General features: G+C 40.2%; 2 protein-coding genes across 2 annotated transcripts in view; both read right to left on the bottom strand.

Moving 5' to 3' along the window:
* Positions 1 to 26,641, bottom strand: part of ly75 (lymphocyte antigen 75) — a 32,784-nt gene continuing 6,143 nt past the window's right edge. The window contains exons 7-35 of the mRNA XM_026164751.1: positions 18,246 to 18,434; positions 17,811 to 17,971; positions 17,588 to 17,695; positions 17,081 to 17,169; positions 16,808 to 16,977; positions 15,182 to 15,381; positions 14,775 to 14,917; positions 12,868 to 12,946; positions 12,711 to 12,782; positions 12,321 to 12,444; positions 12,066 to 12,101; positions 11,461 to 11,630; positions 10,128 to 10,195; positions 9,963 to 10,039; positions 9,473 to 9,606; positions 9,034 to 9,142; positions 8,711 to 8,871; positions 7,428 to 7,557; positions 6,782 to 7,002; positions 6,537 to 6,699; positions 5,795 to 5,959; positions 5,591 to 5,713; positions 4,649 to 4,834; positions 4,316 to 4,539; positions 3,979 to 4,171; positions 3,580 to 3,741; positions 2,104 to 2,220; positions 1,840 to 2,019; positions 1 to 1,556 (exon numbers count right to left, since the gene is read on the bottom strand). Of these exons, the coding sequence (XP_026020536.1) occupies positions 1,384 to 1,556; positions 1,840 to 2,019; positions 2,104 to 2,220; positions 3,580 to 3,741; positions 3,979 to 4,171; positions 4,316 to 4,539; positions 4,649 to 4,834; positions 5,591 to 5,713; positions 5,795 to 5,959; positions 6,537 to 6,699; positions 6,782 to 7,002; positions 7,428 to 7,557; positions 8,711 to 8,871; positions 9,034 to 9,142; positions 9,473 to 9,606; positions 9,963 to 10,039; positions 10,128 to 10,195; positions 11,461 to 11,630; positions 12,066 to 12,101; positions 12,321 to 12,444; positions 12,711 to 12,782; positions 12,868 to 12,946; positions 14,775 to 14,917; positions 15,182 to 15,381; positions 16,808 to 16,977; positions 17,081 to 17,169; positions 17,588 to 17,695; positions 17,811 to 17,971; positions 18,246 to 18,434 (4,127 nt within the window). The 3' untranslated portion in view covers positions 1 to 1,383. The remainder of the gene's footprint in view (positions 1,557 to 1,839; positions 2,020 to 2,103; positions 2,221 to 3,579; positions 3,742 to 3,978; positions 4,172 to 4,315; positions 4,540 to 4,648; positions 4,835 to 5,590; positions 5,714 to 5,794; positions 5,960 to 6,536; positions 6,700 to 6,781; positions 7,003 to 7,427; positions 7,558 to 8,710; positions 8,872 to 9,033; positions 9,143 to 9,472; positions 9,607 to 9,962; positions 10,040 to 10,127; positions 10,196 to 11,460; positions 11,631 to 12,065; positions 12,102 to 12,320; positions 12,445 to 12,710; positions 12,783 to 12,867; positions 12,947 to 14,774; positions 14,918 to 15,181; positions 15,382 to 16,807; positions 16,978 to 17,080; positions 17,170 to 17,587; positions 17,696 to 17,810; positions 17,972 to 18,245; positions 18,435 to 26,641) is intronic.
* LOC113020645 (uncharacterized) lies at positions 20,246 to 26,638 on the bottom strand. The gene is made up of 2 exons (XM_026164797.1): positions 24,643 to 26,638; positions 20,246 to 23,236 (listed from the first exon to the last, which is right to left on the bottom strand). Exon 1 carries the CDS (start codon positions 26,317 to 26,319, stop codon positions 25,399 to 25,401), a length of 921 nt encoding a protein of 306 aa, XP_026020582.1. The 5' UTR covers positions 26,320 to 26,638; the 3' UTR covers positions 20,246 to 23,236; positions 24,643 to 25,398.

The raw sequence follows: 26,641 nt of genomic DNA, 5'->3' as shown, positions 1-26,641 counted from the left end.
TAACTGAAAAATAAAAGCCATTGAAAGCGGTGCATTTTATTGGAAGCATACCTGATTTGAGCTGATAAGTTTGAGCAGCAATGACATGAAAGTAAACAGAGCAAAAAAACCATTTGGTCTGCAGTTTGATATAAAGAGAGGTTAACAAGCCACACGGAAGCAGTTCTTCTGGCTTTTAACATTCAAAATGAGTCAGAGCATCTTTGGTTCATTCTCAGTAATAAACACATCACTTATTTACAGAGCATTTACAAGAAACAGCAGTGCAATCTCAATTGCAAACATAAAAAAAAAAAAAAAAAAACTCTTTCCAAAACTCACTGTGCTTGAATTTGGGAGCCGCTTCTCCACAAGGTATTAAAGTGCGTTCTTGGTCAGTAGTCAAGTATATAGTATAGTCAGAGCTATATTAAATATAATTAAATTAAATGAGTCTTAAGATAGGAGAGTATCCTTCAAAGCTTATCAGTAGGATTAAGATTTTTTTTTTCAAATTCCTTTTTGCCCTTACACTAATAAAACCATTGTTAGACATGAATACATGTTTATAACAATCTGTTAAGTTTTGTTAAAATTAAACTAGATCATGTTTGACTGCGTTTTAAAGTTAAAAACAAAACGCTAAAAAATGTTATTTTAAAGTGCAGTCAAACTAAAATACACATGTATTTTCTTAGGCCACAGTGTTAATTTGTCAAACCAATCAGCTTTCAATACAGCTGAGTTGCAGTTGGCATAAAACAAACCCCCCCCCAAAAAAAAAGATTCAAGATCCACAGCCTTTAGTTTCCCTGTTTTGCTTGAAGACAAAAGTACAGGGGACGTGGCAGTGTTATCTGAAATACAATCCATCTAGATACAAAAACGCTTGAAAGAAAACAGGTTGTTACTGTATTTTCAGATGACCCGTGCTTTTAAAAATCATATTCATATACTGACACCCCCTCCCCTCCCACACACACACACGTAAATCAAACAGTAGATTATTGGTTAAAAGCACTTTTGTGAATGTTTGAAGTCACTCATGCATCAGTGCAATTTTAGCTGTTAAGGCTGCAGGTTGCATATGTTTGTAAAGCATCTGAAAATCCCATTTTTATAATTGAAATAAAAAATTTAAAAAAGACCAAGAAGAATAAGCCCACCCATTAAAATTAAGTATACAGTGCTGCTCTTATTAAACACAATGTGAACCCAAATTAAGAAACTGATTGGGAGATATTCACAAATCTCAAACAATATTTACAACTTCACACGGAAAAAAATTGGCTTGAGAAAGATAAATAAATAATTTAAAAAAGAGGAGGGGGGAGATTACATTAAAAAAAAATCACTTGTGGCAGACATATCAATACTTCCTGAGGCTGAAAACTTGAAGCAGGCTCAGTCTGCATCAATTATACTGGTGGTGTCCATATCGTCTAAGGTCCTCTCGTAGCGGACGGTAGAAGGGAAGTGGGCTCGTTTTTTCTTGTAGATGACAAAGCCGAGGGCTAAAATGAGAGCGATGAGCGCCACGATGAAGAAGCCCAGTGCCACCGGGGAGCCTGCAGACTCTGAGGAACAAACGTTAGCACATCATCAGCCCAAGTCCAAGAGGCAGCGTGTTAGACACAAACTAAGTTCAAAAAATGTTTCAACTAAAACCTCCTGTTATTACAGGTTTTTTAGTGTGAATTAATTTTACAGCAAAATAAAACGAAGAAAAAGTGAAAAAGTCGCCGTACTTTCTGTGTTTATCATGCAAATAACAGAGGAATGCTCTCATCCTTCAGTCAGCAGCAAAACAAATTCCCACAAAGTGTTAGGGTTTGTCTCGACACCTGTTGTGATACTCACTTGCTTTCGTTTTGCAAACAACACGACTGTAGCTACTCTCGCAGGGGACCAGATTCCAGTTTCCACCATTGCCTGCCACCATGACGGCACACTGGGACCCAGACTTCTTCCCGGTTCCGGCTGTAGATGACCAGTTAGAGAAATCCAGATGGGAGCCATCCTGCGAGGATACAGGCTTACCTAAGAGGACAAACAAAAATGAAAAAAAGAATGAATTAATGTCATATTACTGTCCAGCTTTTATTTTTAAATTGCGATTCTTACCTTGAGTATCAAGATCTATGCCGAGCCACACTTGATTGGTGATGAGAGGGTGCTCAGTGATGTAGTTGGCCAGAAAATCATTTTCGTCTTTGGTTTCGATGGTTAGTAGATGAGAATCTGTCAGTAAAGAGAAGCCGCAGTTCACACAAAAAATTCAAATTTTATTTTGTATAAAAATATCAGAGAAGATAGACATGAATATTCTACCAGACAGACCCCAGGAGGACAATTTTGATTAGACTTTTGTTTTTGTTGTTGCAGTATTGATCATTAATTTAAATGTAATGCTGCCAAGGCTCACCCTGAATGGGGCATACTTTGTGTTTTAAACAGCTGTTTGTGATGTGTGTACATGTGCTTTGTTATGATTCTATATTATGTATGAACTTATGTATATTTTATTATAATGCACCGTCAAAGGCAAGTCAATATATATATATATATATATATATATATATATATATATATATATATATATATATATATATATATATATATATATATATATACATATATGCGCGCACTGGCAAAGATCTGGGATCCAACCCCCCCCCCCACCTCAGGCAGGGTGCACGAAATAGGGGTATATGAAGACTCGCCTGCTCCCCTGTCTCGTAGAGCTGGGCGATAGAACGATAACGATATGTATCGCGATATAACTTTGACTCGATAGAGAAATTAAGCTATCGCGATAGACCTCGCCGCTCTTGTCCTCAAGAAAAAAAAAAAAAAAAAAAAAAGGTCAGCCAATCCAAATTAAGTAGCGCAGAGCCGAACCAATCACAGCCGCAGCGTCACGTAGCGTGACTTGTTACGTACAGCACAAGTGCCAAGCCGCACGTGTGTTTGTTTGGGAAGCAGCCAGCGGGTAATGGAGGAAATGAGTGTGCCGACTAGAAAAATCAACCGAGCGTGACCGAAGAGAAAACAGATGATGGTTCCAACGCCGGAGAGATTGTCGAACGGAAGAGCCATAGAAGTTCCGTAGTGTGACGGTATTTCGGCTATTTCAAGTCTGACAAAAAACAGAGTAGCGCGCACTGTAAATTGTGCCGAAAGCAAGTCTGGAAATACAATAAACTGGTGCATGCGTCACACTGTGCGCCACGTTATTGCTTTGGTGAAATGAATTTCTACAATACTGTTACTGTTAATTCTACTCTCTGCAGTGTTTAAATGCTTACATATATGCTTACATATGGGCGTGTACCCCACTGCTTTATAAGTGTCCACAACATGTATTTTGGTCAGAAGACATATGTTGATGTTTTCTCTGGGCTGTTAATAAACTCAACGTTTGACTGCACTTTTTCTGGGGCCTCCGTGGTTTGTGACACTGCTCTACAATGATCGATTTCGCGACATCATCTACAGTTCCCCCCCAAAATCCTCAATGTCTAAAGCTTCTTTTCCACTAATACCTTCTCAGCTCAGCTCGACTTTTTGGGTTTCTTTACACAGAAAACAACAACTCACCCATCTCCCGGCAGAGAGCCTTGGCCTGTTCCATGCTGTAGAGTCTGTAGTTGTAGAAGCTCATGTCAAAGGCGTAACAGTGATCCTCGTGCTGAACCCACTTGGACTTACCATCGACCTGAGGGCAATGATTAGTTTCTGGGCCATCTTGTAGTTTGGCTCCTGATTACAAAAACGGAGAATAGAGGATAGACAATGGTTAATGACTAACCAAAATGAACTAAATCACAGGTAGATATCCTGCTTTTACAATGTACAGTTTCACCCAAAGCCAAAAAAGATTCAAAGCTGAGTGTTTTCACTACTGTAAACCATTCAGTACTGTTGGATTATAGACAAGCTCTGTTTCATACTTAACCAAAGAAGTACCATTTTTTTCTATGAAAGTTAGTGTCTCACTTTGGCTAGAAGAGGTAATATTGGTGGTGTAACAGATGGCGCCATCGATCATAGATTTGCAGCTGGTCCTTTTCCAGTCTCCAGCAGGGTTTATATAAACACAGTTGGTTTTCGGTGTGTCTTGGGAGTCAGAGATGGTGGGATGGTAGTCAAATTTTGTTCCATCAGACCATTCATAGGCTGAGCCACTGACCTGCACACAGAAACAAAGCATTGTGGATGTCAGGATGTTATTAAGAGGTAAAAACAAATGGGTGAAGTGCAAACGAGATGAGTTTGGATCTACTATGATGAAGTGAATATTTTTGCTCAGTTTCTGGCTGCCAAAAGTTCTTACAGCATAGTTTGACAGGCCAATCCAGAGTGGGAAGCCATCCATCTTGGAAATGAGCCTCAGGTGTGCGTTGTGCTCCACGTCATGGATGCTTGCCAGGTGGCCTCCAAGCTTATCACATTCGACTACAGCCTGAGACCAATTCAACTTTTGGGTAACAACCCTGTATGTTAAGTTACCATACTGCTGAAAATCCTTGGCTGACTGGTTGTATTCTTTCTTGGGTTCTTAGGGGAGAAGGATTAAACACATAAAGTGTTATTTTTAGCATCATGAATTTTTAGTCATGAGAACAGAAACAGGCAAATACTATTAAAATGTAGATGTTTACTATACCATAATCCAGCTTGCAGCTCACAATTGTCCTCTGCTTGAACACGGGGTGTAGCTCTTTCTTTGTGACGAGAATCCATGTGCCATCAGTCGTGAGACCGGCTAAGAATGGGTTTTCTAAATTAGGTCGGCCTTTCGCCCAGTTGGAATATTGCACATTTGTGCCATCATACCACCTTGTCTGGTTATCTATGGCAAAAGATAATCACTATTAGCTCTGGCACATACACAAACACAATAGGACCTACTGTCAGTGTCTGTATAGTATGTAAAACACGGGGCAAGGTAACATTAGCCTGCTGCTATCACAGGATCGGATTTTTACAATTGTTACTGATTGATAAAGAATGGTGATGTAACTGCAAAATGACCTAGAGACTCAGTAACCTTGCCGTTATATTGGAATTTAACCACAATACAACCGCTGATTCTGGTGCCCTATTGTAAAGAGTCACATTGTAAATAAATCGCTCTCACTGGGGCGGACTGACTCGGATTGATTGCAGCATGTTGCTAATCTATTTGTGTGTATAAATTAGATGGCAGTTATTAAAAACCTTCACCAATATGTCTGAGAAAGAATCCAGTCGGACCAAGTTGGGCCACGATTATTTGGACACATTGCTTCTTCCTGGGCGACCTGCATAATCAACTTGCGATCAAAAATGATCTCTCAGAGAGAGTGTGGCAAGCTCAATGTGTGGGCAACCAGCTCATTGCTGCATCTACTTGTAATCAGTCACCAAATGCAAAAAACATTTCAATCCAATGATTGGGCCACCTCCAATTTTTTCTAGTCACAAAGATGTTCCTGTTTTTTTACTTTGCCCTGGTGTGACTGACCCATTTGTCTTAGAGGAGAAAAAGAAGGGTCAATTCCCAAGAGCTTTGGTAACAAGACAACCAAAAATAAAACATCTACTAAACACAGGTACTCATACCCACCATTGTTATCCTTGAACAGTCCCAGCCATACAAACTGGACCAATGACTCAAAGGGCAGCAGCTGGCTCTTTATAAACTCGTTCTCTTGTGTATTTCGGATAGTCAGGATGTCTGCATCTGCATCTGAAACATATACACACACCATCATTAGTAACTTTAGCCATGCTGAAGAATGCCGTGTGACTAATATTATCAAATTCTTACGAAGATTTTTGCAGGTATTCTCAATACGTCCTTGGTTATAAGACTCCCATCTGGAGCCAACCAGCTGAAATGAGTAGCAGTTATTCTTCCAGGGGATCCAGTTTGGACCATTTTTTTTATGGGGGCACTTCACTAAAACATCCTTATGTGTGGGGATTTTGTGCTCTGTAAAAAAACCAAAGACAAAAAACAAATGGCGTAACGATGCCTTACAAGAAAAATAGATAAAAGCTTTGATACCACGAGATTAAAAAGCAAAGGATGATAAAGGATAATTATCGTTTCTAGAGAAATTAGGAAGAAACTGCTTTGCAGCCAAAGAAATCAGGAACAAATTATTTTTATATTAATGTCTAGAAGCTACACTATATCGCTCAAGTGTTCGCTCATCTGCCTTCACATGCATATGAATTTGAGTGACATCCCATCCTTAATCCATAGTGTTTAATATACTGTCAGCCCACACTTTGCAGCTATAACAGCTTCAGGTCTTGTGGGCTTTCCAGAACATTTTATGGGAATTTGTGACCATTATTTCCTGAGTGCATTTGTGAGTTCAGATACTGATGTTGTACAACAAGGCCTGGCTCACAGTCTCCACTCTAATTCATCCCAAAGGTGTCCTGTCACATTTAAGTTGGGATTCTGTGCATTTCAGTCAAGTTCTTCCACACCAAACTCGCTAATCTATGTTTTTTTGGACCTTGCACTGATGTGCAGCCATTACTATATCCTCACTTACTGCTTGGTTTGTGGCAGACAGCGCCTCCTAGACTGTCCAGACACTCAGTGGCTTTCCAGAAGCCATCGGTGTCCAGGTAAACGCATTGGCCACTAGTGACATCAGAAGACCAGCGACTGAACACAGTGTGACTTTGGTCAGTCCAGTGGTAGTGGTTCCCGTCCTGAGTGCAAAAGAGACGGGAAATCATTTTAAGGACTGTACAAGTGATGAGTTCAAACAGAAATCCCTTTTGGTCCACTTACGTCTTCGCTAAAGAGTCCAATCCACATGGGTGTTTTTGCACGGCTCACGTGCACGTTGAGGACGGATTGCATGTAGGTATCAGCCACGCTTGCCAGGTCCATGTCGTTTTTTTTGCACTCCTCTAAAGCCTCAAACCAGGTGAGATTTTTGACGAGCAGCAGCACGGTGTGGTTATTGACAACGAAAGGCTTCATGGGGACCTGTGGCTCCTCTAGCTTATCTGAAATGAGAAATAATACATGTCTTTTATCATCTCATGACAGGGCTGCAAGAGACCTGATTCTCTGTGCCTTTGTGACACAGAAATGTATCTGCTTTGCACTTTGTCTTTTAATGGAGAGATTGCTGTAGAGATACGAGAGGAAATTATAGGCGAGAGCGATGGGAAACGACATGCAAGGAAGGTCCACGCTTTTTTTTTTTTTTTTTTTTTTGGCTCCATGGATGTCTCAGTTAATAACATTAACCCCTACACTACTATTCTAAAAAGAGCCCTACTGCAGTTTTTGCTGCTCATTTATCAGGATTTATCACATCAGGTACATCAAAGTTCACGAGTTAAGCACTCATAAAATTAAATCTCAGGATAAACATGCATGTTTTGGATGAGATTTGGATAATAAAGTGACAGGAGTAGAGATTCACCTGCATAGTGTTGGCAAACAGCCACATTTAGCATCTTTGTGCAGCTGGTGTAGTCCCAGGTACCCAGCATGTCAGACTTGCCATTATGGAGCATGAACACGCACAAATCCAAACTCTCCAGATCCCATGGCTATCAAGAGACACAAAGCAAATAATTCATCTGAAGTTTGCATTAAAATAATTACCGTAATTGTCGGGCTATAAGCCGCTACTTTTTGCACAAGCTTTGAACCCTGCGGCTTTTAGTCAGCTGCGGCTTTTCTATGGATTGTCCAGGATTTTTGTGATATCGTAAGACGATTTGTTTTGTTTGTTCCGCTGTTGTACGGCACTACGTTGCCTGGTGGAAGGGCATGTGATCAGACACACAGTATCGGGGTTCAAGAGTGGTATGTTGGTCACATGTCCGTCCGCCAGGCAACGTAGTGCCGTACGAAGTAGTGCGAAAAACAAACTTCAAAGTAGCGCTACGCGTTCAGCGGGAGGCGTGGATGACGAGCGGCGATAAACTTGCGAAAAGCAACTCCACCCGTGGATTCTGACAGCGTGGAAAAGTGTGAAAACATCCACGATCACCAACGGATTTCGAAGGGCTGGACTGCTGCATGATGGAGAGGAGGACACCGCCACGGCCCTTCTGAGGGTGTTCGACTCCGACACTGACAACGAGGATTTCTTTGGTTTTGAAAGTGACAACAAAGGAGGAAAGCTGAGAGTGGATGACGAAGCCATCCTGAGCCTGTTCGTATCCGATGCTGGAGAAGAGGACTTTGGTGGTTTTAGAGCGCAGGAAGAAGAGAAAGATGGTGAATGACTGACTTTTCTTCTTGTTAAAGCCGTGTCACTGCACCTCAGCCTAAAAGGTAGGCCGAATCTATTTTTCTGGTGTGCTGTAGGTTACTGTTATGTACCACATTTGTTACTCATTTGCAAATATGTACCCATAACTTGTTTTTCAAAATATTAATAAAAGGGGTGTGTCTCCAAACAGCCATCTCTTTCCTGACAATTCCCTTTGTGCATATTCTCTTACATATAAGTCAACATTGAAACACCTGCGGCTTTTAGTCAGGTGCGGCTAATGTATGTACAAAACAGGATTTTCCCCTGATTTTAGCTTGTGCGGCTAATATTCGGGCGCGCTTTGTAGTCCGGAAAATAAGGTAGTTGGAGATTTGGGTGTATTACGATAATGCAGTCATGGTTCATAACTGTACAAATACAGGCGTCTGTCAAATATGTGGCGCGCCTAAAAGAGATATCAGCTGAAGCAATTTACTTACATGAAAAGCCACGACCTTGTGCATGCCCAGAAGCAGAGGGTTAAAATTTATGTAGTTCACTGTAGAACTGTCAATCCATGAAGCTTCACTGTTCTGGATTTTCATACCAATCCATGTTTTGTCCATGTCTTTTGTGTCCATCAGGAGGGTGTTGATGAAATCTGAAACACACATTTGTTACACATATGAATTGTATAATATTTTGCACCGAGGAGTTTCACATTTACACTCTTGGGGACTTCTGTCACGCTTTTCATAAACTACAAAACTCTGTCAAACAAATATATTTCAGCTCGTCATGAGAAGCATGTTAACGTTCTCACCTTGCTCAATCTGATCGGAGATGGTGACCAAGGTTCCCTTTACTGTCTGGCATTCCTCGTTGGCACCCTTGAAGTTAAAAGGTTTTGAATTCTTCATCAGCGTGTAGCACTGCAAAAAGACACCAGCATCATAATCACTACAGCAGAAAATGCCATTAGTGCAACTCAGGCACGGGGTTACTAATCTATAAATAAAATACGCGACTGATGGCAAAAAAGCCACATTATCAGAAATAATTTTACAACCAATGTTCTATCACTCAAGCATTAAACGAAGCATTAACATTAAAACATATAATTAAAATCCTCTCTATGAAACTGCAGTAGTAAATTTGATTTGACTTTCTTCTATCAACTATCATTGCTTCCTGATTTTTAATCACTTAGGACTTGTAAAAAATGACAAGAATGTAATATGTATGTAATAAATGTGTCAGACTTTATTTCTGAAGGGGATAGATTCCTTCCCACAGGGCAGTCCTCCAGGCTGAGGCTCCAGGGGTTTTTTCTCCACTAATGTCGTGTTCACTCTTTCACACACAAACGGTAACCTCCGTGAGCACTGATCAGAGTCTGCAAGTTTAAATAGGACAGTAAATGTGTGTATAAGTGTTAGAAGTAGTGACTGTAAGGGTACCCCACAGCTCTGTGTAAGGAGAGAATAAGCAAGAAGTCACTCGTGCACTATGTAATTTGGCTGAAACGGGTTTTCACTGTTTTTAATTGGGAAAAAAAAAAGTCAATGATTTCATTGCACTAAAAGCAAAGTGATTTTTTTTTTAACACAATAGTTATTTAACTTTTAGCAGGTAAATATTTGATATGACTGCTCTTTGCTCCTCAGCACAATATGAGCGTAGAGGTTCTCACAACAAATTTAAAACCTTAATCATTCTCAGCCTTACACAAACTCTCTGGTGTTTACTCACCGGGAAAGACACTTTCAGGAGTGATGTAGGTGCAGTTACCCAGGGGAAATAAATGGTTATGGAAAATAGAGTTGTACCTAAACCAAACAGAATTTCAATGAAGCTCAGTATCACATTTTACCACATCTATACAAGTTCAAAAAGGTGTGTGTGAGACTGGCTTACGTCATAGGGAATATGCGTCCAGGCTGGCTCATATCAATCCACCAGCTTTGCTTGTTGGAATCCGATATCTGTTTAAAACATGCAGGTTTAAGTGTCACACAATTGAAATTGGTGGTATCAACGTCTGAGGTGACTTATATTCCTTACTGTGTTTAGTAAGTATGTATCTAAGAAGTATGATGTTGACACATATCTTTTATTAGAAGCAAGTATCACAGTTGTTACAGGTTAATAGGACTTATGCCCCCTTTTTCTCTAAATAAATAAAAAAAAGTGTTGAAACTGCTGTTTAATTGTGAGTAGCTAACCGTATATTGTGCTCCATAAATGAGTCATTTTCTTTTTTGCCGTTTTAGCACTGGAAGATTTGTCATTCATATTGTTATCCATTTACAGCTTTTCACAACCTGAATATAGTGGGAAGAATTCCTCTTGTGATCAGACTTCTTCATTGTTAGCTGCCCATTTATTATTAGTTAGATTTTTATAAATGATGATTATGAAAAATCTTAACAAAGCAAGAAACAAAAACAGAGGTTTCAAGGTTGTATTTCAGCAAATGTGATCCTTCTTTAGTTCTCTGCATAGACAATTTATGTGCAGTTGAAGCCTACTCAAGCTTGACTGGATGAAATAACTAGAATCAGGAAACTTCCAGCACTAATTTTTTCCCTGCCTGACAAAACTTGCTGATTCATACCGATATCTGCTTAAAATGAAGAAGAACTAAGTACCACCTTACTGTCTCTATAGCATTTAAGAGTGTAAGTAGCAACCAGGTGCTGGCAGAACATGGAAATACAGTTTAAGACTGCAAAGCTGCATCTGAACAAACCACAAGACATCTGGGGGAAATGACCTTTGGAGAGAAGAGCCAGAATTCACATCTGGTCAAAAACAACCACAGCACCATAAACACACCAACTGTCAAGCACGGTGGTGGAGGGCTGAATTACTTGGGCCCCTTTCTGTCAGTGAGTTGACCATGAACTCTTCTGTATACCAAAGTATTCTAGAGTTAAATGTGACTCCGCGTCTCTAACAGCCTTGTTCAGTTGGCCCAAAACGGGTCAAACAATTGGACAATGCTTCAAAGCAGAGCAGCAAATCCACAACAGAAAAGAATCAAAGTGTTGCAACGGCCCAGTCAAAGTCAGGACCTCATCCTCAACATCAATGTTAATGCGGGACCTCAAGGAGCAAAAGGAAATGAGAATGCTGCTCTTATTATGCTTGTCTCAAATAAACAGTCCAATATTTCAAAATAAAATCAAAACTTCAATCAAACATTTCTGATGATGTTGTTTGCCACTTGTAATAGTGTGCCACTTACTGTATATATTGCATTTTGGATTTTAATAGCAGCATCGGTGCTAGTTGGCGCCGCCAGTGTGCCGTTCTCTGAATCGCAAAAGAGCCTCGCCTCCTGAAAACTGAGCGGTGGCTTACTAACAAACCAAAACTCTGCTCCATCCACAAAGATGGACGAGTCATGATGCCCATCTGAAAAACAACACAAACAACTCTAACGTTACAACACAAAAGAAGAAAAAGTTGAATAAAAAAAAAAAGTCAGACTAATGATAAATGGCCTGCATTTATATAGCGCTTTACTCAGTCCCTAAGGACCCCAAAGCGCTTTACACTACATTCAGTCATTCACCCACTGGTGACGGCAAGCTACGTTGTAGCCACAGCTGCCCTGGGGCGCACTGACAGAGGCGAGGCTGCCGGACACTGGCGCCACCGGGCCCTCTGACCACCACCAGTAGGCAAATACGGGGTTAGTATCTTGCCCAAGGATATTTGGGATGCAGCCAGGAGGCAGCCTGGGATCGAACCACCGACCTTCTGGTTTGTGGCTGACCTGCTCTGCCACCTGAGCTACAGCCAATGATAGACGCAATCACACTGAACAAATGATGATGAGGGCATTACCGGGATTGTACCACTCTGGCGTTTTCGGTGTCACTCCTGTTGAGACATCAAACAAAGAATTCAAGTAGATTTAGTCCATCAGGTTTTTAAATTATACGGAGACATCACTGCTGTACAAATGACTCTTTCACTTTGTGGACCTTCAAATTCCTGTTAATTAGCTTAATGAGTGTTTTGAGCTCTTCCCAAACCAGTACCAGCCTTTATTTGGTGCACACACAGACTATACGTCATTGGTCACAGATATAAGCTCACCTCGGGGTATTTGGCAGACCCATTCCAGCTGCGCGTCACAATGAAAGGGTCTGGGGTAGAAAGGTATGGGAGGCAAGTCGTGCAGCAGATAGTAAAACACGTGTTTCAAGCTGTTCGTCATTGTCTGAGGACACAGATGGGTTTTGCACAAACATCACCAATAATGAACAAAAATCGGCAACACAATTCTGACATCACAGATCATGTTCACTGTCTGTTTGAGAAGAAAAAAAAAAACATGCAGGAGCTGTTTGTGTCTGACAACATGAAACAACTTTTAATGCTGAGCTTTTGTAAGAGAAAGGATAGAGACTACAGATTCTGAAAAGCACACGACTGTGTAAGCCAAATGTTTCCATCTTTATTAAAAGTCTCAGTTTAGCGACCCACCTTGAATGCAGTGCAGTCCCGATCGTACGCATCGTCCTCGTAGAAATTTCTGTATGAAATATCTAGAGATACCTATTAAAGACACAAACATGATATGAAACACTCCACCAGATTTTACAAAAATTGGGGTACGTGTGTTTAGAGCTGGGATGCTCACGGGCCGGCCGTCACTCCACTGCCACGAGCGATCTGCGGGGTTTCTCCTGTTCAGGCCGATCCAGAAGTACCGATTATTACTGCAAGAAGAGGAGGACACTGTGTTACTCAACCAGCCTTCTTTCAAGTAGGAAGATAATAATTAGAATTAAACATTAAGACAGTTTGATGTTTCACGTAAGCTTTTATTTCTCCCCCCTCGCTGACTCAACTGCAACGTGCGAAATGTGAGACCGGAGATGGTATGTGTTTATTTCAATGCTCGAGCCGAGTGCGCTCAATGTTTATGTGAGCAAAGAGACAAGTTTGAACTCTTAGGTATGCTCCCACGAAGACGAAGCAGCATGTTTACAAGTCGTCTCCTCGTTAAAGCGACTAGATGTGCCGGTCTGATAAAGAAAAGGCTGCCGGTACACACCCCACCACCTCCCGTACACACTCTTTGTTTGAAGTGTGTATAAAGGTTAAAGCCATAATGAATATTGATTTGTTCATACAGGAAAGTTCCAAAGACTCCTGCCAACAATCACACTATCAGACATGAGTTTGACACATTGTACATGTTAGAAAAACAGAAAACTATAGAAGGACAGATTCTTCAGCATGACCAAGCCATTAACAATATAACTGTTATAAATGCTACACCACTTTAGCATTAGTGTTTCTATTAATAGAACTTGAGCTACTACGGTTCGAGCCGTTTTCGTTGTTGTGTCGTTGGGCAAGACACTTCACCCGTTGCCTACTGGTGGTGGTCAGTGGGCCAGGTGGCGCCAGTGTCCGGCAGCCTCGCCTCTGTCAGTGCGCCCCAGGGTGGCTGTGGCTACAATGTAGCTTTCCATCACCAGTGTGTGAATGGGTGGATGACTGGTTGTGTAAAGGGGTCCTTATGGACTAGAAAAGCGCTATACAAATACAGGCCATTTACCATATGGTTAACTAGCCAGTTAATTCAAATTTATATAGCGCTAATATAGGCTCACACATTTTATAATGTAGGTAGGGTAAAGACCCTACAGTGTTTGGGCAAAACCCCAGCAATGTGAATGCTGAAGTCTCTGCCTTCCATTCTACCGTTAACTCAAGGAGCCGCAAGGGAGCCAGCAGTCTGAGAACTAAGTGCTCTATTGGGATAATCCAGTATTATGAGCTCTTTAGGAAAAGTTGGGGCCTGATTATACAGATTTGCCTTTTTCCTGCAACTGGTCATACATTTTCTATGAATACAGAACAGAACTGCTTTTGAGAAGAGCCACGCTGACAGCTGTCTCTTTAATAATGACTTTACACTTGGAAATTTTCACTAACTAAGATGAGATTTACAGACAATCCGCTATTACTGGTGAGCCAGCTCTCACCGGGCTTTATCCTGCTGGTTTCAGCAGCCAGTTTTATTTATAGAGCACCAATTCACAAAAACAGTCAGCTGAAATCCTACAAAAGATCCTACAATAACACAGAGAAAATGGCAAGAATTACCGGTAGATGACAGTCTATGAGCAAGCACTTGGTGACAATGGGAAGAAACAACTCCCTTTTAACAGGAAGAAACCTCTAGTAGAACATGATTCAGGGAGATTCATGTGAGAGCTGTCAATCAGCAATCTTAACAGACACAACCCCAGAGATATCCAGAGCGAGGAATGATGCTCATTTTTCACAATTTTGAAACCTCATTTGCTCTTTTTTTTTAATAATTCAATTTGGGCAGTTTTTTTTCTTTAATGTGACAAAAACAAATACATTTCTTTCTGCTGGTATACAAACAATAGTTTAGATAGTATTGTGTTCCTGTGCTTGACTTGTGACTTCCATAAATGATGTGACACTTCTTGTGACAGTGATGCATGACAGTAGTCCTTTGTTACTTATAACAGGAAACACAACTTGTGTTGATTGTGTGCCTACCTGATAGTCTCTCTCATAATGAAGTGTAGGGCTCTCATTTCATCCAAGTTTGTGAAACTGGGAAGATTGGCTCCTAGAGCCTGACAGAACCTCATGGCCTCCTCCCAGGAGCGCTTCCTGCTCAACCTTTCTTCATGAAACACCTGCCAAGGTGAAAGAAGAATTTAAGACAGCTTAGATGGTGTAGATTGTGAAAAAACTCAGTTTAGCTATAACCAAACTACATATTACTTCCTTTCAGGAGAAATGATCTTGAAGCCTTGTAAAAAGACTTCAAAATGTAAAATCAGTGCAGTGCTTTTGCCACTCCTACTTACAACCATTTTCACTTTTGCTAAAAACCAAAACCAAAACAAAAGAGCCATCTCTTATTGGTGCTGTTTAAAGAGACACACACATACACACACCTTGTAGCAGTATTTGATGTTTGGCCTGGACACCCAGCCATTAGGACACGATGCATTAAGGTTTGGTTCTGGTTCTGGGGCAGGAGGTGTAATGAGGTCTTTTCTACAGATGGTGCCGGCCCTGAAGAGAGTGCAGTTCTTCACCTCCCACTTACCCAAAGGCTTTGCAGTGGAAATTGCAACACACCCTCCTTGCCGATCTATAAAGAAAATGAAGCAAAATGAAATTCAATCTTTAAAAGTGACATTTATTACGTAGATTGTGTCTGTTACGATAACCAGTTCATTGATGTTATGACATATTGTGGTGGAGCAGTCGATTAAGTTACTTGGGTCTTCATTTGTTAAACATCTATTATAACATATATGATTATATATAACATATATTCTCACACAAACATATAAGATACTGATAGAAGTAAAAGAAAGTTCAGCTCTGCATCTTTTGGTGTAACCAATACCACCCAATAGGGATTTATATCATTTATCTTTACAGTCACCAAAATCAAGCCAGAAGCCACAAGACCCCTGGAACAATCTGCTGTGTACAGACAAGTCCAAAGTAAAGATATCTGTCTATGATCCAAAGCACCATGTTTGGTGAAAACCAAACATAGCACATCAACAGAATGCCGACTGTGGCAAGCACGGTGGTGGAGGGGTCATGACTTGGGCTTGTTTTGCAGTCACAGGACCTGAGTAGCTAGCAATCATTGAGTCAATCGTGAACGCCTCTGCATATCAAAGTATATAGAGTCAAATATGAGGACATCTGTCCAACAGCTAAAGCTTGTCCCAAAATAATATAATGCAGCAGGACAACAATCCAAAGCACAGAGGCAAATCTGCAACGAAATGACTGAAAGAGAAATGACTCAAGATGTTGCAATGCCCTGGTAAAATCCACACCTCAACCTGATTGAAATGCTGGGTGGGACCTTCAGACTGCTGTGTATAAACAAATGCCTGAAGCGACGCTGTCAAGAAGAATGGGCCAAAATTCCTCCTCACCAACATGGCAGACTGGTAAAGTCAAATAATAATTACTTCAAAGTGACTGCTGCTAAAAGTGGTTTGATTTTTATACCACTTCTGCATCTTGGCTTTGTTTTTGCTAAATAAATAATGGAAAAATGTAAACATCTTGGCTTGTATTTACCTCTTTTTTACCTCTTTTTAAGGAATGCTAAGAACTAGATCATTTTTTATTATGTTGACTGCATGTTAGCGAGTATTCTGAGGTGCACAGACATTTCTCTGAATAGCGTATACGGAACATATAAAAAGGGGGATGGCCATATTTACACTAGGTATGGATTTTGATTATAAAGGCCAGATTCATCAAACTTTAGGCTCACACGTCATAGCCTTCTCATTTCATGGCAGGCTCTTTGTTAATGACCAAGCTATAGGGGTATAATATATGAGTGTGTCTGGTAAATTTCACATTTCTAAAAACCTAAATGGTCGAGAAAAAAAATAAAAAAAATCAGTAAATCTGAGCCTCCACAGTATAAAGAAACTACTATTAGAGGTTCACAATTAAATACAATGTGTTGTAACACTATAGTCTGCTATAACATTTTATATACAGATACTTTAGCCATTAGCCCCAAGTCTTTGTACCTGGTTCAAACACGCCCCAGTTGGTGTATGTTGCCACATCCGTCGACCCCTCTGCCCTCACCCACTTGTACTCTCTGGTGCTGTTGATGTCCTGCAACCCTATCCAAAAATACTGAGTTTCCTTGCCTGCCGTCTCTTGCAGCAGACTATTAATAAAGGCCTGCTCAAACCTGGAAAGAACAGTCAAATGTGAGTGAGTTTCTTTAACTGCAAAACCACAGAAATGTAATATAGGTCATCTTTTGGACTGATAACAAAAACCCTTTTGATTACCTGTTTCTTATGGTGACGTAGCAACGGTCCTTGAAGGACACTTGCGTCATGTTCACTTTATAACAGGAGTTTCCATGTCTCTTCCAACCCTGGTCAGTTAAAAACAGTCATATTTTGCAAGCTAGAACTACGTCTCTTTCACGATTCAAGTTATGACATGCATGCTGTTTTTTGCAACAGGATTTCTTGTCAACAGTCGCATGAGTGTTTTTCCCCCCCACCATCAAGGATTACAGTTTTGTTTTCAGTTTACAAATCTATTTGCTTCTATCCGCAACAGCTGCCAATAGAGCTCGACATCTGCTTCTCAACTCCTTTATGACTCCATAGTGCCATAAAAATCATCTGACCCTTACAGTAAGCTCTCGTTATAACACCACCAAACATATGCATGGGTTCTACATCCTTCTAACATATGAAATTTAATTGCTGGTGTGGAGGCGTAGAAGTATCTCACCACACATTTAGTAGGAAATGTAAAATACTGCTGTTTGCGAGAATACTCACATCTTTCGAGCTACATCCGACCTGTGCTGCTGATTCATTGACCTCTCCTTTCCTCTGGCACATGAAGGCCAGCATCTGTGTGCAATCCTCAATCCGCCAACTATGAAACTGTGGAAAAACAGACAGCGTGCGTTTCTGTAAGACCTCAAACAGGACAAATGTAATGCTCTTGGCAGTACATACACAAATGTGCACACAAGGCTTGAGTACAACACACACAGACCTCTCCAGTGTACGAGACACAGCTGGTATCCGAAGTGGGCTGGACCGGTTGTGATGGAGCCCAGTAAGTGAAGGTGATGGGTGCTCCGTCCGTCCAGTTGAAAACGGTGGGGTTTGTGCCAACACCAACCAGACCGATCCACACATCTAAAGTCTTGCCATCTGATGAACAGTAACACACACAAACATTTTCAATTTCAGGCTTTCTTTAAATTTGACTCGAACAGTGAAAGCATAGGCCTGGAAATCATTCTCATCAAAAATAAGGCAGTAGGGTGTAAATCATGATACTTCAGTACTAACTGTATGGCTCTATTATAAAATAAAAAAATGCATGTTGTACATAAATAGAGAAAATGAGAACATGTTAGGAAGACTCATTAATATATGAATTATAAAATTATTTATAACACAAGAGAAACTTGGACAGTTTTACCTCCGTGGAAATTAGTGCTGATCATCTCTTTGCTGTCAATAGTGTGGAAACTGGCTAACACTCCATTCTCAGCTTTACACTGTTCCTGGGCAGCGTTGAAGTTCTTTGGCTGCTCCATCAACTTGTAACAAAGTCCGTTCCACGGCACCCAGTCATCCTTACACAACGTTTCTTTATAGACAAAAGAATCTGTAGAGAGAAGTCAAGTCACACAGAGGCCTTGAGGGGATTTGGGCGTTTTAGATCAAGGCTATTTAACTTAGAGGGCTTCATATTTTGTACAACATCCACAGTGCTGTATTATCCTTAAACCATTACTTTGAAAGAAAAAAAGGAAAATATTTTGTGAGAAAAAAGTGACAGAAGAGGCTCAACCTTATTATATTATTGTATTATGTTAAGGAAGAATGTATATTCCCCAATCTGTTGGTGAATGGATGCTTGAGGTTGCTGCCAGCTGCTTAGTGAAATGCACTAAAAATGTTATGATTGCTTTGGTTGCTAGCAGATTACTGTGTTCACCCATTATTTGCATAAAAGACACCAACGTGTCTGCAAACACTCGCTGACTACTGGCTGGGCAGATGGTCATAAAGCTTCTGGGCTGAAAATGTTTACGAAGAGGGTGCTGCACCAACAACAGATCGTGATTGCCTTAGTTGCCAACAGTTGGAAGATGCCAAGTTGTCTTCAGATGCTTGCCATTAACTCTACAACACTTCCCCACTGCAACCAGCACATTTCAAAAGGTTCAGCTTTGACTTTGAAGACAAATGTTGTCCATTTCCAGTTTGCATTATACTTTTCGATGTCTGAGAAGTATTTAAAAGACTGTTTGCAGTCTGATAAGACTTCCAGACAAACGATCAGCAACCGTGGCAATCTGCTAGCAGTCAAAGCAATCACGAAAAGATCTTTGGTGCAGCGCTGTATACCTGCTGCAACCCTGGTCAGTTGGGAAATATACATCTTTCTTTTGTATGTGGTAGTTGCCAGATAGTTGCCCTCTGTTATTGAGACCTTAGCAAGCTGACAAACTAAACTAAGAATACTTGTTAGCATTGTTATTGTAAACCTATTAGCAGGCTAACATTAGAATTCATCTCAAAAGCATTACTGCGTATCAGCACAGCTTAGCAGGGCCATTAGGATTAGCACATTATTTTTTTTTTTTTCCCATATATTTTTATTGAAATTTTTTATAGTACAATACAAACAAATGTTGAACACCCTCACATTCACACATCCATCCATACATCAAACCTGCCTACATCACATTCAAATGTAGAAATGAGCATAGTTCTCACAGCAATACAAAAATACAATGGGTTTGGATAGACAAGATTCTCCCCTCCTTTCCTTCTTCTTTTCCTTTTTGTTCATAAATGTCCTTCACCTCCACTCCCTAAAATAGTCATATATGGCTTCCACATATTCACAAAGTCCCATTGTTTGCCCTTGGCAATATATGTCAGTCTTTCCAGGCCTAGAGAGATTGCAATTTCCTTCTTCCAGAGTCCCATGGAGGGAGCATCCATACTCTTCCAACATAGCGCAATGGCTCTTCTGGCTTGAAGTAGTCCGTAGTCCAGTAATTTAGTTTTTTTCCCCCGATTGCTTAAATTCCCTTGGATATATTCCAAGTACACAGAGTTTTCCTATTAAAGGGATTTTTACCTTAAACACTTCAGACAGATATTTGATAACATCTTTCCAAAAGTCCTGGATTTTAGGACACTCCCATAGACAATGAAGAAGAGTTCCTTTTTCAACTAGACATTTAGTACAGATGTCCGGAATATCATTGGACATATGATGAAGCTTGACAGGTGTTATATAGGTTCTCATGAGCCATTTATATTGCAGTAGTTTAAAGCGTGTGTTTATTGTTTGTTTTTGTGCTTTTAAGCAAGCCTGGTTCCAGTCATTTTCATCTATGTCCTCTTGGATCTCCCTTCTCCAAGCATCCAGTTTATCTGCTGCTGAGTCTATGGAGGAAAGCACCAGTAAATTATAATATATAGAGAGAAAACCTTTCCCTTTTGTATTCTTAACACATACCTCCTCTATTTTTGTCAATGGTGGAAGTTCAGCAATCCTTTGCAGTTTTGATGACAAATAGTTTTTCAATTGTAAATATTTAAAAAAATGCTTTGGGGGTATTAAATATTTTTTACACAACTGATCAAATGTGAGCAGTATGCCATCTGCATATAGGTCTTTAATTTTTTGAATGCCTTTATTTTTCCATATTTTAAATCCCCCATCACTTTTACCAGGCGTGAACTTTTCATTTCCCCAAATAGGGGTAAATTGCGAAAGCGATGGAGGATCGCCCACATATTTATGAGCTGCATGCCAAATTATAATTGTATTTTTCAAGAAAGGGTTCCTTGTAGTTTTTTTTAATATCTTAGTGTCTGAAGAATATAGAAAAGTGTGTAAGGGAAGATCTGGAACAGATTTTTGCTCGATGTCAACCCAGGCTGGAGGTGTTGTTGGGCAGAAATAATGGGTGGCTGATGTTAGTTGGGCAGCCATATAATGCCATCTGAGGTTGGGGACTTGGAGACCTCCTCTTTCATAGGGCAAGTAAAGTAGTTGTAAGCAGAGCCTTGCCTTCTTATTATTCCAAATAAATTGGTTAAATAGTTTGTTTAAACTGTCAAAAAATGAAGTTGGTAGAGGCAACGGAAGTGTTTGGAAGTAATATAAAAATTTGGGTAAAATTGTCATTTTTAGGATATTTATCCGGCCTATCATAGATACAGGCAGGTTTGTCCAACGGTTTAGCATTTCCGTGACCTCTCCTACAAGGGGATCATAATTTATTGAGGTTATGTCCTTGAGGCTTGGAGTGATCCTAATGCCTAAATATTTAAAGCCTGTTGTAGTTGTCTTAAATGGGGTGGCCACCACAGGGCTTCTTCTTTCTTCCTCATTAAGAAACATTAATTCTGATTTAGAATTGTTAATTTTGTATCCTGAAAATTCTCCAAATGTTTTTATTAATGTTACTAAATTAGGGATACTATCTTTCAGATTAGTCAAAAAAAATATAATATCATCTGCAAATAAAGAAATTAGATGGTCTCTTCCTCCAATTCTTGTCCCTGATATTCCTGCATTTGCTCTCACAGCTATGGCCAGAGGTTCTATTGCTAACACAAAGAGAATTGGTGACAGAGGGCAGCCCTGCCTGGTTGATCGCTGTAAATTAAAGGGTTTTGATACGTTATTATTAGTTAAAACTTGTGCTGTTGGATGTGTATACAATAATCGGATCCATTTCAGGAATGTTTCACCTAGTCCATATCTGGGGAGCACTTGTAAGAGATAATTCCATTCTATTCTATCGAAGGCTTTGCACGCATCTAGTGATAGCAGCGCAGTGTCCTCCCTATTGTTTTTCTCATAAAGTACATTGAGGACACGTCTTATATTATGATAGCCTTGTCTCGTTTTAACAAAACCTTGTTGATCGTCTGTTATCAAATTAGGCACACATTTATCTAGTCTTCTAGAGAGTGCTTTACACAAAATCTTCGTATCACATCCCATAAGACTAATTCCCCTATAAGAGGAGCATTCAGTCGGAGGCTTATTTGGCTTCAATAAAAGGGTTATTGTAGCTAATCTCAGTGAGTCTGGGAGTATTCCGGACTTATATGACTCCTCATACATGTTAAGAAGTGGCAGTATTAATTTATTTTTAAATGTTTTATAGAATTCCATTGGAAGTCCATCAGGACCAGGCGTTTTACCGCTATTCAGGTCGTCTATGGCTTCTGACAGGTCTTTTATTGTTAAATGACTATCAAGGGCTGTTTTATCCTCTTCTGAGAGGGTTTGAAATTTTAACTGATCAAGAAATGCATCTTGTGTTTCTCTGTTTCCCGTATATTCAGATTGGTATAAAGATTGATAAAACTCTCTGAAATTTTCATTTATTTTTAAAGGGTCTGTTGTTATAATACCCGATTTGGACTTTATGTGGGTGATGGCCTTTTCTGCTTGCATCTTTTTTATCCTCCAGGCCAATAATTTTCCTGCCTTCTCTCCTTGGTCATAAAATAATTGTTTGGTCCACATTAAACTTTTTGCCACTTTCTCTGCTGTTAATTTATCATACCTGGCTCTTAGAATAGTCAGATTGTTTAGTTTAGTGGGATCATTGCTCTGGTAAAATTCTGTTTCATTAGATTTAATTTGCCTTTCTAATGATTTTAATTCTTGGTTATATTGCTTACTCTTGTTGCTACTGTAGCTTATAATTTCCCCTCTTATGTAAGCTTTAAATGCTTCCCACCTAATACTAGCTGTGGTTTCATCTTTATTTATTTGAAAATATTGATCAATGCAAGTTTCTATAAATTTGACAAATGATGGGTCCTTTAACAAAAATGTTTGCAACCTCCATCGCTTTACACCTTGATCAACTTCGCCCAATCTAACTGATAGACATACTGCTGCGTGATCACTAATCACAATACTGTTATACCAACAGTTCTCAACACAAGGTAATAACTCTGTAGAGATAAGAAAGTAGTCTATCCGCGAATGACTTTGATACGAACTAGAATAACATGAAAATTCCCTGTTATTTGGATTCCTTGTTCTCCAGACCTCATTTAATCTCAAATCTTTCATATAGTTAAAAAGTATTTTTCTAGTCTGGGTATGAGTAGTGTCAGTTTGAGACGACCTATCCAGGTTAGGGTCCAGGGCGCAATTGAAGTCCCCTCCTATGATATAAAGGCCCTCCAAGGTTGATATTGTGAGAAATAGATTTTCATAGAAGGATGGGTTATCCTCGTTGGGGCCATAGATATTTATCAGGTTTATTTCTAACATGGAGATACGGCCCTGCACAATTACATATCTCCCGTTTGGATCTGTAATCACCCTCGTAGTTTGAAATGGGATTGACTTATGTATAAGAGTAATGACTCCTCTGGCATGTCTAGTAAAAGAAGAGAAATATACCTGACCTAGAGCTGGGCGATAGAACGATAACGATATGTATCGCGATATAACTTTTACTCGATAGAGAAATTAAGCTATCGCGATAGACCTCGCCGCTCTTGTCCTCTTAAAAAAAAAAAAAAAAAAAAAAAAAAAGGTCAGCCAATCCAAATAAAGTAGCGCAGAGCCGAACCAATCACAGCCGCAGTGTCACGTCGCGTCACTTGTTACGTACAGCACAAGTGCCAAGCCGCACGTGTGTTTGTTTGGGAAGCAGCCAGCGGGTAATGGAGCCAGCGCATAATGGAGGAAATGAGTGTGCTGACTAGAAAAATCAACCGAGCGTGACCGAAGAGAAAACAGATGATGGTTCCAATGCCGGAGAGATTGTCGAACGGAAGAGCCATAGAAGTTCCGTAGTTTGAAGGTATTTCGGCTATTTCAAGTCTGACAAAAAACAGAGTAGCGTGCACTGTAAATTGTGCCGAAAGCAAGTCTGGAAATACAATAAACTGGTGCATGCGTCACACTGCGCCACGTTATTGTTTCGGTGAAATGAATTTCTACAATACTGTTACTGTTAATTCTACTCTCTGCAGTGTTTAAATGCTTACACATACACACAGTTACTGTCTGTCCACACATACGACTCGGTTCTGCTTCTATGCCGCAGCTTTGTTTACTTTTTCCCACCGAGGCTTCTAGACTTCTGATTGGCCAACATTTCTGCACGGTTAGGAATCTAGCGCCACCTGCTGCTTTGGCATGTTCATAGCAGCGTTTTCCTTCATTTCTCCCTTTATGTGCGGACAGGATTATTTTTTAAAACGAAAACGGAAAATCTCCGTTTTCAAAAATACCCGTGTACGTGTGGACGTAGCCTCAGTCTCTGACTGGAAGCGCTAATTCGTCATTCGGCTTTTGTCAGACTAAAGTAACTGTTAAAACTGTTTGAAAAGCTAAGCTATACAACAAGGAGAGATTGAGAATTTCCTTTTAGTTCTCAGTTTATTTGATATTGACAAAAGTTAGTCAGTTTTGTCTGTTCTTCTGTAAAACAAACTAAGATTTATTTTTAGAATTAATACTTTGTTTCTAAGTGGAATTGACAATTTAGTCTGTTTCATTTGTTCTATTTTGAAACTTAAACGCTTTAGCGGCTGCCTTTTGTGTAGTTTGCAATATTTGCCTTTATTTATCTGAAAAAGTCTCATGTTCCTTAAGTACATCTACCCTGTTGAACTTATTATGGGAAATAAATATTTAAAAACAAGCTGCTGATTATTTCACATTTTACTTGTGAGCAACGGCACATTTAAATCTTACAAATATAGTTATTTGGCTTATATCGTGATAGATATCGTTATCGCCTGAAATGAAAAAAACATATCGTGATATGAAAAAATCTCATATCGCCCAGCTCTAACCTGACCCTGCCATCTTTTGGTTAATAAATGTATCTCTGATGCAGTAAGATGAGATTCCTGTAGGAAAATAATCCTAGAGTTAAAATGTTTTAGTCGGTTTAATACTTGTTTCAGTTTAGCTAACTTCCGTATCCCCCTAACGTTCCAGGTCGTAATGTTAACCTTCAAAATGTTCTCTTTAGTTGTCCTCTCCATAAAATATTGTCAGACTGTTCACTTAAATAAACAAAGTAAAGGGAAAATTGACGAAGCAGGTTTGCACATACATTCACACACTCACACATACCAGATAAAGAACTTGTAAACAATTTCTGATTGAACATTTGCATTTCCTTGTTGGAAATGTCTCCCCCCTCCCTTGAACAAATTATTTGGAGGGCGTTAATCCACATCACTGAGGAGTAACTAGTCAACGCGACCTCTCCAAAACCCCATAAATCAGACAGTGTACACTAACCATACAATGATACTGATTCTTCCCCCACAATAAAGCAAAGTTTACCCTTGGTAGGACAAAACAAAACAAAACAAAAAAGACTTAGGTGAGGTTCAGCTGTTAATCTACAACCCAAAAACGATTGCAATCAAACTTAGAACGAATATGCGCTTAAAAACGCCCAGTTATGGTAACAGAAGTCCCACATAAATTCGAGCTCAAAATTTTATCTGTCTCTTATCAGTGACTCAATTACTGGTCGGTTATGTTGAAGCAGAGGCAGTCTTATGGAGTGTCTTAATGGTTAACCTGTTGTTTAACCAACTCACTGGTGATGAGCATCCTCTGCTGTTTCCTTCGGCAGATTCTTGTAGAATTTTTCGGCTTCTTGAGGTGTTGAGAAGAGGTGGATCTTCCCACCGTACAGGATTCTGAGTCTGCATGGGTTGTGCTGGAATCCACGGAAGGCATTGATATCGATAAACAGTTTGACAACCGGGTGAAATCCCCGTCGGATCCGAACCGTCTCCGCAGACAGATCCTGTGCAAATGTGATCTTGGCCCCATCATGTGTAATTTGTTGTTTTCTTGCTTCCCGATATACCAGTTCCTTCTCTTGGAATTTTAAGAAACGAATAAGCACCGCTCTGCTCTGGTTTGGTTTCCCGGAGGCAAGCGTGCGATGCACTCGCTCCAGTGTGAATGACTTGTCGGGCGCTAGCCCCAGCCACTTAGGTAGCATGATGTTAATAAATTCGAAGAGTGATTGTTGCCCCTCTGCTCCCTCTTTTATGCCGAAGATGCGCAGGTTCTTTCGTCGTCCGCGGTTTTCCAAATCATCTGTTTTGGCTTCAAGAAGTGCGATTCGTTTGATAGCCGAGTTCAGTGACGTTTCTGTTTTCTCAAGTGTGCTTTCAACTTCGGCAATGCGGGCTTCGGCCTCTTCGATATGAGCCCCCTGGTTCAATATGTCTTGCTTTACCTCCGAGACTTTACCCTCCAGTGCAGTCACTGCGCTCGCCATCCCAGTCAGTCTTATATCGATGCTGTCCAACTTGGCTCCAAAATCCGACCGGAGTGATTTGAGTTCATCCAAAACCTCGGCTATGCTAGCCATGTTAGCATCTGTGTCGGACGTTGATGGTATAGCGCCTGTCTTGCGTCTTCGGGTAAAGATGTCACACTGTTTCACAGATGAAGCTTTTGACATGTCAGTGCCGTATATTCCAGACCACACTAACAGCATATGCAAGGGTTTTTTATAGAAAGTTTGTACACTGTCCTGAGAGCGACCTCGCTAAGCTGCCATCTTAATGCTTGGCCACGTGACCCCCCCTAGCACATTATTTTTACATTCATTTGACAGAACAGTGAAGATTTAGACAGGAAAGCGATGAAAGAAAGCGGGGGAAGAAACGCAACAAAGAGCCCCAAACCAAACCCAGAGTGCCGCAACAAGCCCTGCGGTATATGTGGTGAACCAAATCGGCGCTCAAATCTTTTTCTTTCTTTTTTTTTTGTAAGTATGACTCAATAGAAGTGTAACTGCTGAGCGTCAGCAGCCAGCT

Source organism: Astatotilapia calliptera, chromosome 1, assembly GCF_900246225.1.
Source record: "Astatotilapia calliptera chromosome 1, fAstCal1.2, whole genome shotgun sequence".
In the NCBI taxonomy this organism is placed as follows: domain Eukaryota; kingdom Metazoa; phylum Chordata; class Actinopteri; order Cichliformes; family Cichlidae; genus Astatotilapia; species Astatotilapia calliptera.
The sequence above is the reverse complement of the archived record's forward strand: the minus strand, read 5'-3'. Positions and strand labels throughout refer to the sequence as shown.

Coding starts and splice junctions, on each gene's coding strand:
- LOC113020645 (XM_026164797.1), bottom strand. CDS start 26,319: ATGCTGTTAGTGTGGTCTGGAATATACGGCACTGACATGTCAAAAGCT.